The 18794-nt window shown below is 44.2% G+C and overlaps 1 protein-coding gene and 1 long non-coding RNA gene across 2 annotated transcripts; both read left to right on the plus strand.

Annotated features, from left to right (window-relative positions):
- Positions 1 to 2109: 2109 nt before the first annotated feature.
- Positions 2110 to 8195, plus strand: LOC115546817 (uncharacterized). The gene is made up of 2 exons (XM_030360583.1): positions 2110 to 4722; positions 5161 to 8195. The coding sequence occupies exons 1-2, from the start codon at positions 2786 to 2788 to the stop codon at positions 7589 to 7591; spliced, it is 4368 nt and encodes a 1455-aa protein (XP_030216443.1). The 5' UTR covers positions 2110 to 2785; the 3' UTR covers positions 7592 to 8195.
- Positions 8196 to 11241: 3046 nt separating this feature from the next.
- LOC115546831 (uncharacterized) lies at positions 11242 to 17489 on the plus strand. Its single transcript, XR_003977289.1, has 3 exons — positions 11242 to 11574; positions 13475 to 13519; positions 17408 to 17489. It is a non-coding gene; the product is annotated as an uncharacterized LOC115546831 (long non-coding RNA).
- Positions 17490 to 18794: the final 1305 nt, after the last annotated feature.

Consider the following 18794-nt stretch of genomic DNA (forward strand, 5'->3'; position numbering starts at 1 on the left):
ATCATTTGAAAATGAGAATTTATGAAGTTATGATAACTTCAGTGCAGTTGATGTTTAGCCACAGTTAATACATGCAGAGCAGACCTGAGATCGCTGGCTGCCTCACATTTCCTCACAGCCTGAGAGCTATGAGGAATAGGCCTACAAGTGATCACAACACATTTCTGACAGCTGAAAATTGCGCATTTGTTGACCTTTATCCATTTAAAGTAAACAAATTATTTTTTCTTGTTGAAAGATATTTGATATTGTTTGCATATTATTATTTACTGATGGTGTTTACAGAATGCTAGTGCGTGTTATATTGAAAGCGAGGCTGGGTGTGCCTATGAATATAGGCTACAGTGAGTTTTTTAAGGTGCTGTACAAGCAAATCATATTGTCTACTCTGTACAGTGACAGGGAGTGTAAAGTAACCTACTTCATTCAATATCGAATAGGCTACTGTAGCCTACACTATGTACAAATGGTTTTGCTCATGGCAGTTGTGACAGTCATTTTAACGTGTCAGCAGGCAAGCTTCACTCATTCCAGGATGCATTATGCGTTGTCCTATAGCCAACCCAGTCTCACCAATATGCGTACAGATCGCACGGTTTGACACTTTCAAAATGCGTGTTTAAATGCTTCTGATTGACTAATGAATTGATTCAGCTATTCCCCCAGAAGTCTGGGGTCAAAAGGTCAAAAGGAGCCGGCACCACGCCGCTTATGAGATAACAAAAAGTTAATGTGTGTTTCTCTCATTCATTTTTGTCATTATTAAAGAGAAGCCTGATTCTCAGATATGCGTGTTGGATGGCTACGGTGTAGGTCTGGGAAGAACTTCAGGCCTAAATCTTGCAAGCGAGCCGCTGGGTGCAGGTGCAACGAGATGGAGCACTTGCTGAGTCATTTCCTGTAGGGCTGGAGCCACAGGTTGAAGCGTATGCGTCCTTTGAGACCCCCTTTGATATATATAAGAGACCTCAAAGTAAAGCTTATTAAATGTTGTCGACCCAGTCACCTATTGCATCACTTCCTTTAGGGCTTCGGCCTCCTAATTGATCATTGTAGTAATTGAATGCCCTCTTTCATATATATGATACCTCCCCCACTGGGACGTGGCAACAATTCTCCAAATCCATATGGGGAGGGGGGGGGGGTGATGCTTGTGGACAGTAGGGTTGTACATCTAGTGTACACTAGATGTATTTTCAGTTTTTGAGGAGGTGCTTCAAAGATGCTAATTTTTCTGCAATAATCCAAAATCAAATGGAAAAACCCGTTGGCTTTTTGTCAAGGGAACCCAGGGCGACGCTCACTTCCGGGTTGGCCAACATACGTCATCCCTCCACCACTATACTGTAATAACACATGTTGAAGTTGAATGATAATGAATTAATTTATTCTTTATTCTGCCTTAGTATTTATTTATTTATTTAGCTGTGTGTGTGTGTGTGTGTGTGTGTGTGTGTGTGTGTGTGTGTGTAACACGCTATTTTATGTTGAAATGCGACGTAATCCAGTGTTCACGAAAACGTACACTGTCAACGTATGCTTTTTGCGACTGGGTTGGCTCTCAGATATACGTGTTTCTAACAAGATGATATCATTAAAAGTTACATAAAGTAACGGTTTAATAACACAAACGCAGGAAACACGTGAGTTGCTGGTTTAGCGAAAGCAGCGTCCCTAACAACCTGACGTTGTTGAAACATGCGAGCGAGCCGATAAAATCTTCCTAATAACTATAAAACTAAAGATCAGACACAATCACTGACTGAAGATTATGCAAGTAAAAAGTATATTTCTCGCTAGAAATGTTATTAGAAACACGTTTAACGGTGAATCGGTCCTAAAATATTGCATTTCCCATTCAGATAATAAAGATTAATAAAGATCATACACATTCACTGACTGAAGATTATTCAAGGGAAAAGTACATTTCTCGCTAGAAATGTCATTAGAAACACGTTTAATGGTGAATCTGTCCTGAAATATTGCATTTCCCATTCAGTTAATGCTGGGTTTTGCGTATCATATGCACGCGAAATGGACGTCCGCCCTCCACAGTAGTTAATGCTGGGTTTTGCGTATCATATGCACGCAAAATGGTCATTTGGCGTTGTTACGGCTGCGGATTGACGCCCCGCACTCATGGGCAAAATCCTCAGTTACAATCCTCAGTTATGCTAATGATCATGTGTTTGCCCCGCGTGTGATTGGCTGTCAATTATGTTAATTCGAATGTGCCTTTCCCCGGACGTGATTGGCTGCCGCACCGGAGGGCCGAGGATCCTGGAGGATAAAGAAGAGCCGAGCTCAACATTCAGGGCGGCTGGCCTCGGAGATGCAGCTTGCCACGTTGGGACTTGGAACGAGCGTTGTTATATTGAGGCTCTAGTTTGCTGCACGGGAACTGGGCCAGAGTTTTGTTTAGGGGTTATCGTACACGGACTTGCAGTAATACTTTGTTATACACACTAGACGTAGGGGTGCTGTTCCACCCTTGTATTTTGTGAGCTTCTTCTTGGTTGTATTCGTTTCTTTGATTTGGACAGCACCCAACGGTCCTTTTCCTTTTGTAGTTTTGCCTCCTATGTTTGTTAAATTGTTTATCACTGGCACTGGGCTAAATAAACGCTTTCAGTTAAACCAACCACATCTGGTTTTATGTTGCCACCCCTTCCCCTAGCAGGGGGACGTAACATAAATGGGGGCTCGTCCGGGATACCTTTAAAACGGATCCCTTAACCGAACTGGAAGCGCACATAGCTTGGTGGTAGGACGTAAGTCAATTGGAATGTCGCTGTTCGATTTGGAGTCCTTCTTGGCCGGTCCTTCGACTGGGCAACTAGACCGCTGTCGGAAGGATGATTTGGCCCAGATAGCAGATTATTTCGGTTTGTTCTATTCTAGACAAACACTAAAAAGGGACCTAAAAGCTATCGTGGTTAGCAAACTGGCGGAGTTGGCGTTGGTAGTATTGCCAGCGCAAGCGGACTCTGCTGTGCCTGAGGATGGCACCGTGGTTAAGGAGGTGGGTCGCCAAAAGGTAGAGGTTGAACTTCACGGCGGTGCTCGAGCAGACTTTGGAATCGACGTTGAGGTAGATGATCTGACCAAAACCCCGTATACTCTGCCTCGCTATGATCCCCTCTCTTCGGCTGGTACTGGATCCAGGGATGTTGCTCGGCTAAAAGTCCGCCTTGCCCGCCTCCAACTAGAAGCTCAGGAAAAGGCCGAGAATAGGCAAGCACAGTTCCAGCTGGAAATTAAGAAGCTGGAAATTGAAGCTGACAAAGCGGTCCAGTTGAGACGACTTGAGCTCGAGTCCCAGAAGGAGGTGCATGCGCTGAGGGCATCGGCCGAGGCTATCTCATCGTCACCAACTCCGGCACTCGGTAAAGCGTTTGATATCGGCAAGCATATTGTTTTAGTACCCACGTTTCGTGAAACTGAGGTCGATTCTTATTTTAGTGCATTCGAACGCATTGCTTCCGCTCTGCAGTGGCCGACTGAGGTCTGGCCCCTTCTGTTGCAATGCAAAATTCATGGGAAAGCACAGGAAGCTGTCGCTGCACTCCCCTTGGAGGACAGCCTAAAGTATGACTCTGTTAAAGCTGCCATCCTGCGAGCATATGAATTAGTACCGGAGGCGTACAGGCAAAAATTCCGGAATCACAAAAGAGCCCCGACCCAGAACTACGTTGAGTTTGCCAGGGAGAAGGGGGTCCTGTTCGACAAATGGAGCACCACCTGTAAGGCCAATGATTTTAATTCCTTGAGGGAGTTAATATTGCTGGAGGAATTCAAGAAATGTTTGCCTGACCGGATAGTGGTGTACCTAAGTGAACAAAAGGTTAACTCACTTTCCTCTGCTGCGGTGTTAGCCGATGAGTATGTTTTAACGCACAAGGTTATGTTGCCATCGGAGAGTGTTGAGAGGCCGCGTTATGTACCGGCTTCACAACATAGTTCGCCGAAGCCGCAAAGCCCAAGGAGGGAGGACAGGGAATGCTATTACTGTCACAAACCTGGTCACGTCATAGCCAATTGTATTACCCGAAAACGTAGGGGACAACAATCGTCTTCTAGCGGGGCACAGCCTAAAGGCATTGGAGTAATTAAAACAGATCCAGGCACCAAACATGGGGTTGGTGATAGAAAAGCGGTTGATGATTGTTTTAAACCCTTCGTATTCGATGGGCTAGTGTCGTTAACGGGCGACGCTGTTGATCAACGCCCGGTACAAATCTTGAGAGACACCGCATGCTCTCAGTCGGTGATTCTCGCCTCTGCGCTGCCGTTTTCCGATCTTTCGGGGTGTGGATATGGTTCTGTGTTGCGTGGCATTGAGATGGGGTATAGCCCCCGTCCAGTACACAGAGTACACATACAGACCAAACTAATAACTGGTTTCTTTCCCGTTGCTGTCTGTCACGCGTTGCCGGTTGAAGGTGTTGCATTTTTAATGGGTAACGATATAGCCGGCGGTAAAGTGATTCCTGCACTGGAAGTATTGGACCTTCCGCACCGCACGGAGATTGATCTAGTACAGGCACCTTCGGGGTTGTTTCCTACTTGCGTGATAACCCGTGCAGAAGCAAGAAAAGGGTACGATGGTTCTCTGTTTGATAGTGTGCTTAAGCCGGTGTTGCTAGAGGAAGCTGGCATGGAAATAGTGACGGGAGTCTCTGCTGCGTCCCCCTGTGAGAGTGCCGCCGAGCCGGTGCGTTTCCCCAGCCCCGAAATGCCATCACCTGACGGCAAATACCTCCCGGTAACCCGAGAACGCCTTTGCGTTGCTCAGAAGGCGGATCCGACAATAACGAAATGCTTCAATAATGTGGTGGGTGCCGACGAAGCCAGGGAACAGAAGGTGTGTTATCTGCTTGATAAAGACGTTTTGGTGCGTAGGTGGTCTTCTCCTCTAGCTGTCGACGCGGAGTGGAGTGTTACACATCAGGTAGTGGTACCCTCGGTGTACCGTCAGCACGTTCTATCTGTAGCTCATGAAAGTCACTGGTCAGGACATCTAGGGGTAACGAAAACCTATCAGCTAATCCTCAAACACTTCTTTTGGCCCGGGCTTAAATCTGATGTTGCTGTGTATTGCCGATGTTGCCATGTATGCCAGATCGCGGGTAAGCCCAATCAAGTTATCTCTCCGGCGCCACTGCACCCGATACCTGCAATAGGAGAGCCGTTCGAGCGGGTAATAGTTGATTGTGTTGGTCCCTTACCCCGGACTAAAAGTGGAAACCAATATTTACTCACCATCATGTGCGCTGCCACTCGGTACCCCGAAGCTATCCCGCTGCGGACGATTACAGCTAGTTCTGTAGTAAAGGCGTTAACAAAGTTTTTTTCCACGTTTGGCCTTCCCCGTGTGCTCCAAACTGACCAGGGCACAAATTTCCTGTCTAACCTTTTTAATCAGGTACTCAAAACCTTGAATGTACATCATGCCGTTTCCAGCGCGTATCACCCGGAGTCTCAAGGTGCGCTAGAACGGTGGCATCAGACCCTAAAGTCAATGCTCCGCAAATACTGCCTGGAAACAGAGAAAGGTTGGGACGAGGGAGTACCCTTCGTGTTGTTTGCGGCCCGTGAAGCCGTCCAGGAATCCCTAGGATTCAGTCCGGCAGAGCTCGTTTTTGGTCACACGCTCCGCGGACCTCTAAAGTCATTACAGGGGGCGTTTCTGTCGCAGGACTCCTCGCCAGAAAAGGACGTATTAGATTACGTCAGCCGTTTCCGTGAGCGACTGCATCAGGCCAACACCCTGGCAAGAGAGTGCCTTGCTACCTCCCAGTCCACCATGAAGCGTCGGTACGACCGTTCCGCCGTTCCTCGACACTTTCAGGTGGGCGATAAAGTTTTGGCATTATTGCCAATCCCCGGGTCGGCCCTCTCCGCTAGATTCTCCGGTCCATATGAAGTTTGCAATCGTCTCAGCGACACCGACTACGTCATTAGAACTCCTGAAAGAAGGCGTAAAACTCGCGTGTGTCACATTAACATGCTGAAAAGGTATTTTTCCAGGGGAGAGAACAACAGGAGTTCCGCCGAAACCCCCGTTGTTGTTGGTGGTTGCGCCGCGCTAATAGTGGCAGAGGACGCTGCGGAGCCTGCTGATGATGAGGTACAGCTGATGGGGCATCCCACACGTCAGGGTGTCCGGTTGCCCAACTCGGAGATGCTAGAGGCGTTACCCTCTCGGTTAGATCACCTGTCCACCGAGCAGCAAGGTGACGTGACTAACTTGATAAATCGTTTCCCCAGTCTCTTCAACGACGTTCCGACTCAAACCAACGTCCTCCAGCATCACATTGACGTTAACAACGCTAAGCCGATTAAACAGCACCCGTATCGAGTGAACCCGGTTAAGCGCGGGCTAATGAAGGTAGAGGCAGAGTACCTCTTAGAACATGGTTTAGCCATTCCCAGCTCCAGTCCGTGGAGTTCCCCGTGCCTTCTAGAGGCTAAATCCGATGGTTCACCTCGATTCATCACGGATTACCGTAAAGTGAACGCCGTCACCATTCTCGATTCGTATCCCCTTCCGCGGATGGAGGACTGCGTGGATAATTTGGGTACAGCTAAATATGTTAGTAAGCTAGATTTACTTAAAGGCTATTGGCAAGTACCACTGACCGGTCGCGCATCCGAAATCTCGGCCTTCGTAACTCCGGATCATTTCTTGCAGTACACCGTCATGGCGTTCGGCATGTGTAACGCCCCAGCAACCTTTCAGAGGTTAGTGAACTCGGTTTTGGCTGGGGTGGCTAACTGTAACGCATACCTGGATGATCTGATTGTGTACACTACCACTTGGGAGGAGCACATGCAGATCCTTGACCAGGTGTTCACACGTCTCGCCAAAGCTTCCCTCACGTTGAACTTGGCGAAATGTGAATTTGGGAAGGCCACCGTCACCTACTTGGGGAGACAGGTTGGTCAAGGCCAAGTCCGCCCGGTAGACGCAAAGGTGCAAGCAATAACTGAGTGCCCCATTCCATCGACAAGAAGAGCACTTCGTAGGTTCTTAGGTATGGCAGGTTACTACCGGAGTTTCTGCCGTAACTTCTCGACTATTACCCATCCACTAACCAACTTGCTCAGTCCAAAGGTGGACTTCGTGTGGACCCCTGAGTGCCAACATGCTTTTGAAAGCGCCAAGGCTCTCCTAAGCAGCACTCCGGTGCTCGCGGCTCCTGATCTCACCAGACCCTTTAAGCTAGAGGTGGATGCTAGCGCCGTTGGAGCTGGTGCGGTACTGATGCAGGAAGATGCCGATGGGGTCGACCACCCGGTTTGTTATTTTTCGCGGAAGTTTAACAAGCATCAGGTCAGATACTCCACTATTGAAAAGGAAACCCTTGCTTTGCTGTTGGCACTCCAGCATTTCGAAGTGTATGTCGGGTCCAGTCCATTACCAGTCGTGATATTCACCGACCATAACCCTCTTGTTTTTCTATCTCGCATGTACAATCACAACCAGCGGCTCATGCGGTGGGCGTTGATCGTCCAAGAGTACAACTTGGTAATATGTCACAAGAAGGGATCAGAGAACGTGTTGGCAGATGCTCTGTCTAGGTTGTAGTTTGATAACTGCAGTAATTTGTAATTAATTATGTTACCAAAGCCAAATGTTTTTTGTTTTAAGGGGGGGGGTGTTACGGCTGCGGATTGACGCCCCGCACTCATGGGCAAAATCCTCAGTTACAATCCTCAGTTATGCTAATGATCATGTGTTTGCCCCGCGTGTGATTGGCTGTCAATTATGTTAATTCGAATGTGCCTTTCCCCGGACGTGATTGGCTGCCGCACCGGAGGGCCGAGGATCCTGGAGGATAAAGAAGAGCCGAGCTCAACATTCAGGGCGGCTGGCCTCGGAGATGCAGCTTGCCACGTTGGGACTTGGAACGAGCGTTGTTATATTGAGGCTCTAGTTTGCTGCACGGGAACTGGGCCAGAGTTTTGTTTAGGGGTTATCGTACACGGACTTGCAGTAATACTTTGTTATACACACTAGACGTAGGGGTGCTGTTCCACCCTTGTATTTTGTGAGCTTCTTCTTGGTTGTATTCGTTTCTTTGATTTGGACAGCACCCAACGGTCCTTTTCCTTTTGTAGTTTTGCCTCCTATGTTTGTTAAATTGTTTATCACTGGCACTGGGCTAAATAAACGCTTTCAGTTAAACCAACCACATCTGGTTTTATGTTGCCACCCCTTCCCCTAGCAGGGGGACGTAACAGGCGTATGTACTGCAAGCATTTTGAAGGTGTCAAACCGTGCGATCTGTACGCATATTGGTGAGACTGGGTTGGCTATAGGACAACGCATAATGCATCCTGGAATGAGTGAAGCTTGCCTGCTGACACGTTAAAATGACTGTCACAACTGCCATGAGCAAAACCATTTGTAGGCCTACATAGTGTAGGCTACAGTAGGCCTATTCGATATTGAATGAAGTAGGTTACTTTACACTCCCTCACTGTACAGAGTAGACAATATGATTTGCTTGTACAGCACCTTAAAAAACTCACTGTTTTTTAAGGTTTTTTAATGTTTTTCACTATATTTATAGGCACACCCAGCCTCGCTTTCAATATAACACGCACTCGCATTCTGTAAACACCATCAGTAAATAATAATATGAAAACAATATAAAATATCTTTCAACAAGAAAAAAATATTTGTTTACTTTAAATGGATAAAGGTCAACAAATGCGCAATTTTCAGCTGTCAGAAATGTGTTGTGATCACTTGTATTCCTCATAGCTCTCAGGCTGTGAGGAAATCAGCAGCCAGCGATCTCAGGTCTGCTCTGCATGTATTAACTGTGGCTAAACATCAACTGCACTGAAGTCATCATAACTTCATAACTTCTCATTTTCAAATGATTATGAATACTATTATTGTTATTTGAAGCCGTGTCAGTCTTGACTGTGGGTGGTCTTGTCCTCTGTGTCTGCTAGGGTCTATAATACAGTAATATTTTTGTCGACATTATCAAACGGAAGAACTTTTATTATGAAGAGCACAGGGCAATGAAGCACGCTAGCCAATAAGAGGACCCGCCCACCGGCGGAAACCAGATATTGAGTGGTATATTTGTTTCGCTCAGTAAGAACCAAAAAACGAATAAACGAACTGAAATTTAGATTTTTGTTTTCTTGTCAAAACGAAAAAACGAAAAAACGGCTTGTTTCTGGTTTCTGCTTGCGTCAATTATTCCCAGAAAACAGAGTAATAAAACGTACCTTGCTCTTACGGGACAGAACCGATCCCTTGGCATTGTCTGACGATATTCAGATTTCAGACTTTATTGTCATTGTGCAAACAACGAAATTGGGGTTCTTCATGAGAGATACAGATTCTCATCAGAGGGTGTTCGTTATTCTTATGTAGACAATGCTTACTGTTGCGCATTGTGTCTCCGTGACAGAGTGCTAGGCCGTTTCTCAATTCCTAGCACGCGTACTACGGACTCGATGACTTGGAAGCACGTACTTGGCAAGTCTGTACTTCAAGCACATACTTGCGAGCACGCGAGTACGTACCTGCGATTGGAACAGCAGCGGACTCGATGACGTCACCACCTCTGCTCGTCCGTTAACTTTGCTACGGCCTCATTTAGGCATATACTACTGAACAATATAAACAAATGATATAAAACAAAATCCCAGCCTCTTTCATTTTCAAATAGTATGTAAATATTCTGAATTAATAAAAATTGAAAAGATATGCGTGTCCTGTCATGTGTATAAGCTATACACACACGATTTTATATATATTTATATATTATCTTATATTATTATTATTATTATTATAATATATAAATATATATATAAGTTAAGAGTAACTTAAGCTACAGTTGTGCGTCTTCTCCCTATTGTCCGCCATCGTACTGCTGCGAGTGCGAAATGCATCCTGGGATTTATAGCGATTGAAAGCACACACGAGCCACCTCCGATGCATGCTCGGTGAAACGGCGAGATCGAGCCATGGACATAATAAAGGATGGACCACGGACTGGAAAATGGCCGCCCATTCATTCCTATGCAAACCTGCTCAGTGGCGCATGGCTACATACAGGAGCGATTTGCTTCCGCGTTATGTGGCCAAGACACGTGACCTATTCCGTGACGTACCGGATGCAGAGATCTTCTTCTTCTTCTAGTTTAGTGGCGGATCATAGTTTTTCCCCATATACCGCGACCTACTGGACTACTACACAGGAGTTTGTGACAAGGACGTTGACAAGGACAAGGACGTTGGCAAATCATACTTTAAATCATACAAATAAATTCAAAGAAAAAACCAAACTAACGAAACAAAATAAACAAAATAAAACAAACTAACAAAAGAAATGAATAAATAAAAATAAGAAATATATATACTGAAGGTTAAATTCTTCTAATTAGGTTAGTATCTTTTAGCTAATTTATCAGCAATTTCATTGCCATATATTCCATGGTGGGCTGGAATCCAACAGAACTGAATAACTAAACCAAGGCTTATAATATTTAAAAGAAGATGCTTTACCTCTATCACCAAATCTTCACGTATTGAATTATTTGTTATAAAACTTAGTATCTACAACCCATCTAAGAGCGGTTATTATTGTGGCCATCTCGATTGAGTATACTGATAAAGTCACCCACTCTATATCCATATCCTTTTTCAAATTCTGGATATATATGCCAATACCACATTGTCACATTGAGTTAATGGAAGTTAATTCGGAATTTAATTTAATTCGGAAGTTAATGGAGCCGTGCACTTCAAAATAGGTCCATAGCAAGGAGCCGTTTGTTTCAGTACGGCTCCTTTCAGCTGCCCACCCAACATCAACTGCTAATAAAACGCTTGAGGAGGCGTTTTGAAAAGAAAAAACTTACATTTTTTTAGAACAGGGTAGAAAGATAATTATGAGCCTTTGATTGATATCCAGACATTTTTTGCGGAGACACAATCCTGTTCCCCACTTGTATTGGAGTGGACGGCGATATCTACTTCTGGGCCACATGAAATGACGGACCCCCAGCTAAAACAGCTGCAATACCAGGTTTGGCCTCTGAGCACGGGTGGATTGCGGAAGTATATGCCTATCCTGGGGGCCTGGATCGAGCACGCATCAAGAACACTTCCGGGTTTTACGACAGTACTCGCTTGATGCGTGCTTCGAATTGGAACAGTGCTCGGGCAACGACTGATGACGTTTCACGAGTCCACGAGCACGCACAAGTACGCGAATTGAGAAACGGCCTGGGTATGTTCAGCGAGATTCGTGGTATACCCCCCAGTTGTTCTGCTTAAAGATTGTTAGAGACGTCAAGACCCGCCTTACGTTGCTTCTGATTGGTTCATATTGCATGGTGCCTTCCGTGGTTGGTTAAATCTAGGCACAAAGGACTGATGGATTGGTCTGGGATTGGTTATCTCGATCAGTCAATCAGAGTTACTCGAATTACAGCAAGCGGGAGGACCACACACACCCACACACATGTGCCTGCCATCACTTCCGGAGTCGTCGGACCTCGTGTAGTTGACATCTCGAAGCTCATCTGAATACTTAGGTGAGTCAATCTATGAAAAAAAGGGCTTAAACCATGGACATAATAAAGGATGGGCCACGGACTGGAAAATGACCGCCCATTCATTCCTGTGCAAACTTCTCAATGGCGCAGGGTAACATAAAGGAGGGATTTGCTTCCGTGTGATCCCGTAATGCACCGCTTCTTTGTCTTTGGATCTTTTGAATAAATGGATCAATGCATGATGAATCACAATGATCGCAAGCAGAGGACCGTGAGAGTTATTGAGCAGCAGATGAACCAGTCCAAAAATCGGACACGTTAACGGAGCAATGAACTAGGCCCTCTCGGATGCCATTTGTTTCACTACGACTCCTTTCAGCTGCACACCCCTCTTCCCCAGCGAGATAACGGCTAATAAAACGCTTGAGGTGGCGTTTTGGAAAGAAAAAACTTAATTTTTTTTAGGACATGGCATGAAGGTAATTATTAGCCTTTGATTGATATCCAGACATTTTTTGCGGAGACACAATCCTGTTCCCCACTTGTATTGGAGTGGACGGCGATATCTACTTCTGGGCCACATGAAATGACGGACCCCCGTCCACAGCCAGCTTAAACAGATGCAATACCAGGATTGGCCTCTGAGCACTGGTGGATTGCGGAAGTATGCGCCTATCCTGGGGGCCTGGCTTAAACCCAAAAAAGGTTTTTCAATGGATTCTCGTAGTATGTGGTGTGCTGAATAACATACTATAAGTATACCAAAATATACCTCCCAGAAAGCCCTAATTTCCAAAATGGCGGCGGGGAGCTTGAAACGGCTATATCTCAAATTGAAAAAATGTTGCAAAGGAATCATCAACTGATTCTGGTACCTCTGGACATGCTTACGAACATACAAAAAATCTAGGAAAAAACGCCTTCCGTAAAGGCTTCTTTTTAAAGATGGTGTCAAATTGTGGCCGGCCAAGCTTAAAATGGCTATATATCTCAATAGAGAAAGATTATTTGAATGATTTTTTACTTGATTCTGGTACCTGCAAATATGCTTATGTAGCCAGAAAGGCTTCAATTTCATAATGGTATCCAAAATGGCTGCCGGGAGCTTAGAATGGCTATATCTCAAATGGAAAATGTTATAAAAGAATGTTTCAACTGATTCTGGTACCTCTATACATTAGGAACGTGCGACAAATCTAGGTAAATATAACTGCTAGAAAGGCAGGGGAAGAGACGCTTGCTTGAAACAGCTGCAATACTCATAAAAAGTGACATAATGACAAATGTCCCACCTGTTAATGAGTACCCGACTACAGACACACTCGAACTCCAAAATGCCCTTGATTATATTCCAAAATCACTCGATATTGTGTTAAAAGCTTTGTTTGTCGGTAATGAGACGGAGCAGAAAATTGCTAGCATTGGCCACGCAATTGTACAAGCAGCTGTAAGCGAGATGTACTCGTCCCTTTGCATATTGGCCTTGCAGTGCAAATGCACCATTTAAACCGATCTAGGTTCATTTTGATACGTTGAATAAGATGGGATTCTGCTCTTCCTATGCATTTCCTATGCAGCCGGCCACCATTTTGGACGCCATCTTGAAAATGAAGCCTTTCCGGAAGGTGTATTTTCTTAGATTTTTTTGTATGTTCGTAAGCATGTCCGGAGGTACCAGAATCATGTGACAATTCCTTTGCAACATTTTTTAAACTTGAGATAAAGCCATTCAAGCTCGCTGCCGCCATTTCGGACGCCATCTTGGAAATGAGGGCTTTCTGGGAGGTATATTTCGGTATACTTTTAGTACGTTATTCAGCACAGCAAATACTACTAGAATCCATTGAAAAACCTTTTGTATAATTTTTTTTGGGGTTAAGCCCTTCTTTTCCATAGATGAAGCCCAGTGTGATAACTGAAGATCTGTTGACTCCCGCAGCTCCTGATGGCTGGTACGTGACGGGTGGAGTCCTCACCAAAACAAGTAGGTATTGTCGTGCTGTGCTACAACACTCTTATACAGGCGAGTCACCGATCGCCATTACTACATAGCGTCTCCGTGCGTTTTGCGGACCCACGTAGAGTTTCTTTCTTATACTGTACCAACACTAACAAAGTGGCACTATCCATAGAACTATAAATAGGCCGCGGTCCAAACCTCATAATTTCTGTTTTTACTTGTAGTGCTAACTAGGGCTGGGCGATATGACCAAAATATCATGTCCCGATATAAGTACAGTAATTCATATCCCGATAACGATGTATATATCACGATATAGCACATTTACTGTAAATTCAATTAATAAATAGTTTATGTAAAATGACCACGTGGAAATGCCTATTTCGTATTACATTTTGAATTATATACTCAAATAAAGATAACATACTCATGATTATTTTTCTCCTTTTATTTAGAACCTTTGTGTAAATTATGCATGGAACAAAATATGAATGTATAAATTTAAAGAGGTAAATAGAAAACACATTTTTGGTTGGTTTTCAAAAATATTAAAACCAACCATACCAATAGTCTTTAACAGAACTTTGTATTAAATATATTGAATATAATAAGTAAACGAAACACTCCTTCAAGTTTGAATTATAGTAGCATTCTATGAAAACAACCCAAGTGCAACAATGCTTCAAAATGCCGAATCTCAGGGAGTTTGTTTTACAGGTTGAGAGCCATGAGTACAAGCTGGTCAACTCTTTCTGGTTTAAGTGATGACCTCTGACATGTCACAATCTTCCCACTTGTACTGAACGTCCGCACTGATAGGGCACTTGTGGCAGGGATGCACAAGTATTTATTTGCTAGCTTGGCCACTAGTTGGAAATGTGCCTCAGCTGCCTCCACCATTCCAGTGGGTTTGTCTCTGGACCAGCCTCCAGTTGAAGATAGAGGTTGAGCTCCTTTACAATGGACTCTCTGCTTGACTGAGGGGCCATTTGGCTTTGCTTTGCTGCTTTTTTAAAGTAGCTGCTCAAACTCTTCTTTTGCTTCTTAGCAGGAACCTCTGGCTCATCTCTAGCAGCTGCAGCTGATGGAAGGGAGGCTGTCTCTTCAGCCACCAGGTTCTCCAGTTCTGCAGCAGCTTTTGCCTTCATGTAGTCCACCCTCTCTTCTTTAATGTATGTCGTTTTCAACCGAGGGTCAACAAGAGAAGCCATGTCAAGCAGCTCCTCGGTGGTCTGGTCAACATACTTCTCATTTAAGTAATTTTAGAATGCCCTCTTTGATGGTCGTGGTGAGATGAGTGTCGTCAACCTGAGGCTTGAGTATCTGGTTATTAAAAAGATGGAGGACCGGTTTCAATTAGGAACCACTTGTGTAAAGCTCCCCAGACAAGGCATCCGTAAACTCCATGAGAGGACTCAATGCCTTGTTCATGGACTCCAGAACATCCAAATCCTGCCAAGTTAGGACCAGATTTCACATTTTCCTGTCGGCACGGAGGACCTGTGAGAGAGCTTTCTCCTGCTCTATGACCCTTTCAATCATTTGTTGCAGAGTGCCCCACCTGGTAGGGGTGTCTGTGATCAGCTGATGAGCAGGCAAGCCCAGTTCTGCTTGAGCCTTGGCCAGTTCACGTCTTCTCTTCCATGAATTAGAGAGGGCACTCAACACCTTCTTGGCTCGACCACATATCTGTTGTTATAGAGTAGTGCAGTACCTTGTGGATTTCCTCCTCTACTTTGGCCCGACACTCTTGATATAAATAAGGCAACTGGACTCGAGTGAAGTATTTTCGGCTTGGCATTGTGTACCTTGGGTCGAGTGTTCGCACCAACTCACGATGCCCCTCTTTCTCGACCATGTAAATTGGGGCCATGTCTTTTAGGGCCCGACCGATATTGATTTTTGAGTGCCGATTATTTTCAGAGAAAAATTACAATGTTTATAGAATAATGTTAGAAATAAAACCAACCTTGCATTGCATTTTGAGGGAATTGCGGGGTCTCAGCAGCAGTCTTTATATTCCTGTACGTAGGCTACGGCAGCGGCGGACTGATACCTAGGTTACCTGCCGCGTTCATTGCTACTAACACTTCTGCTGAGAAAGTAGTCCCTCGATGATTCATGCGATGCATTGTTAGTTTTATTTCTAACATTATTCTATCAACACAGACATTTAAATCTATAGTCTGACGTTATAATTTATTTACCTCGGGTGTACTGTGGAGTGGGTAAGACTGTTTTTAATAGCAGGCTAGCATTTCCCGTTGACTTGCGCTAGCCTAGCACGAGCGAACTCTGCAACTAGAAGGACTGAATGAAATGTGTTAAACTGTCTCCAGTGATATAGAATACCAATGCTCACTTCGGAATCAGGCCCTATGTCCAAAAATCCGAACTACCCCTTTAAGTATACTTTTGACGAATATGTGAATTGAATGCAGAACCTTTGAGTGTTTTAGAATACATTTCAAAAATGAGTAATGTAAAATAAATAACTAACTTCCAATGTGCTGCGCTCGTGAGCAGTGACTACCGATGCCGATTATTTTCAAAAAGGCTATAATCGGCTGATTTAAATCGGCAGGCCGATGAATTGGTCAGGCCCTAATGTCTTTACAGATGTAAGTTGCAATGGCAGCCGTTATCTCCTTCCATCGTCGTGAATCTTTGTCATATGGTGTGCCGCGGGCAAAAATTTCTTCCACGGCCTGGGGTTTGTTTTGAGCACTCGACGACTGTGCTTTTGTGGATTTCATCCGTAGACTCTCTCCGTACTGTTTTTTTCGTGATTCTTACGTAGGTGATAAGTGTTTTTGTGTTTGAGTCTGGTGAGGGGACCAGTTTACGGCATACTTGGAGTCCTTCTCCTGTTCAGACGTTTCACGTTCACTCGCCTCCATGTTTGTTTGTGTTGCCTTCATGTGCTGTGTGGAACGTAAAGCGTCGTCCATATGCCGAAAAATATTAGCGTAAAGAGTGTGATTTGCGACAAGACGATATAAACAATAGAGCATAATATGAAACGATAGACACTTTTTTTATATCTTCACACAATATATATTGTCATATCGCCCAGCCCTAGTGCTAACTGTTGCACTCAGTGTGCTATGAAGGTATTAATGTAGCAGAATTCTTTAGCCTAAACTAAAGTCACATGTGTATCAGCAATTTTGAAGTCGTAAATATTTTCTATCATTGTAAACACAACATGGGGGCTACGAGTTCACAAGTCCTTTGTTACAGGCGCACAAATCCTATCCTGTGCATCACGACTTAAAAGAGTCACGCACCTGACGCTTTTGCTACATTCATGGTTGGTGCAAAACACATTCACACAACCGCGTTTCATAATCTTAGAACAACATGCACAAAAATTGTGCATTCGTAAGTTAAGTTATCCTGAACTAATGTATCAGAAGTTCCACATTTGTGAAATATTTCCTCACAAATGAAATTATATAAGTTAAGTTATCCCTTTTAGGGGGAAATTCTTCTCTGCTTTTGACCCATCTGGGTAGCCGGTGAACACATACACACACAGAGGTCCACACACATGGGCACACCGGTGTAACACCGAATTCTGCGACCCACCGAAAAGTGTGACCCCAGGGGGTGCTGTTGCATATTTTCTGCCATATGCACGAGTTTGAAGCGTAGAAAATGATGTTTAGAATTAATGTTAGTATCAAGAAAAGAAAGACCCATCGGTGGGGGGAGATCTTATGTTTTATTTAAGTTTTTGTTATAATGCACACGCATGTTGCAGAAAATATACAATAGCGCCCCCTGGGGTCACACTTTTCGGTGGGTCGCAGAATTTGGTTAAGCGCACTAGTAAACTAGCGCACTAGTAAACTAACTTAATCATTCTTTCTGTTTTAACCACACAAACACAAACAAAAAAACACACAGAAGAAAATGGAGGAGATCCGCAAGTGGGAGGTTGAGGAACGGGCCAAGCAGGAGGAGGAGCGGGCCCGACGAGAGGCAGATCAGAAGCTATGTTGGGCTGTGTTTCTAGGAAGGGCTAGAGGACTGTTAACATTGTCTGTGTGAATACGTGGTCGATGAAGCATCATTTAAAACTTGGATGCAAATCTAAATCTTTCACGATGACAGTGCTCACTAGTGATGGATTTCATGATGGATTTCATGATTCTTTTCCTTGATTCTGTTCGCGTCGGTCAGTGCGCCGAGAGGAATCGTTCAGGAATCATTCAGAATGTTACTGCAATAATTTGGGGGGAATTCATTTGAACCAAGTTATTTAATTTGACATAATGTAAGATACCCAACTCCGTCGTGTAGGATGCCGTCTTGTCTACTTTCAAGACTCCAGAAAGTAAGCACTTGCTTGGATGCTCCCAGTGTAATGATGCTACAATGTTGATGCTGTGTTATAACATATAGATTGAAAATGTCAGGGGTACTACAGAATGTGCAGTGTATGTAATATGGCTGCAACTAACGATTATTTTAATAATCGATTAATCGGTCGATTATTTTTTCGATGAATCGGATAAAAAAACATTTGTAATTGCCGCATCTTTATTCAAAATCTGAATATTACTTCAAATTCACATTCAGAGGTTGACACTAACGGTTGCCCGCTTGCCAAGTAAAAAAAATGTTTGGGCAAGTTGAGATTTTTTCTGGTTGCCCGAACGGGCAAGTAGATTTTGGGTGGATGTTAATATAAAGCTATTTATTCAAATGTTTTTAGAAACTGCAGAACAACCTTTTTTGTTCCGCAAAACCACACAAAATAGAAGTATTTGCAATTGATCAGCGCGCTGTCTTCTCTTCTCTCGGAAAGCGAGTTAACAGACACGCATCGCTTCAGTGCGAATATAGCCCCGCCTTCTGTCACTCACTCGCAGTGCGGTCTCTGGCAGTGATTCGCTAAAGGTTAGCCAACACAGCTAGCATCTCAAATGCAGCACCTCCGCGAACGGTTTAGGTAGAAGTTAAATGGAGTAGTGATGGAGGAGTGCAGTTTGGAAGTACTTTGGATTGAGGCAAATTATCAAGGAAAGTCAAGAACACGGTTTTGTGTTTCATAACTGTGCACATGCGCACAGCAATAGCGATCTTTTTCACGAAATTGGACCCTCACAAACTACTGTATATATTACATGAAAGCTGAGCCTCCACTTATTCCAACAGTCCAAACCATATCATTCTGTGACTAAAACTCGCAAATAACAACTTAAAAAGAAACGTCCCCTTTTCTTTTAACAACCAAAAATGAAGTATTGCCTTTGTGACTTTGTCCACAAAGTTGATTCTGATCGAATAG

The sequence above is a fragment of the Gadus morhua genome, chromosome 7 (assembly GCF_902167405.1).
Source record: "Gadus morhua chromosome 7, gadMor3.0, whole genome shotgun sequence".
Taxonomy (NCBI): Eukaryota; Metazoa; Chordata; class Actinopteri; order Gadiformes; family Gadidae; genus Gadus; species Gadus morhua.

Coding starts and splice junctions, on each gene's coding strand:
- LOC115546817 (XM_030360583.1), top strand. CDS start 2,786: ATGTCGCTGTTCGATTTGGAGTCCTTCTTGGCCGGTCCTTCGACTGGG. Junction 4,723..5,160: donor GCCGCCGAGCCGGTGCGTTT/CCCCAGCCCCGA, acceptor CTCTCCGGCGCC/ACTGCACCCGATACCTGCAA.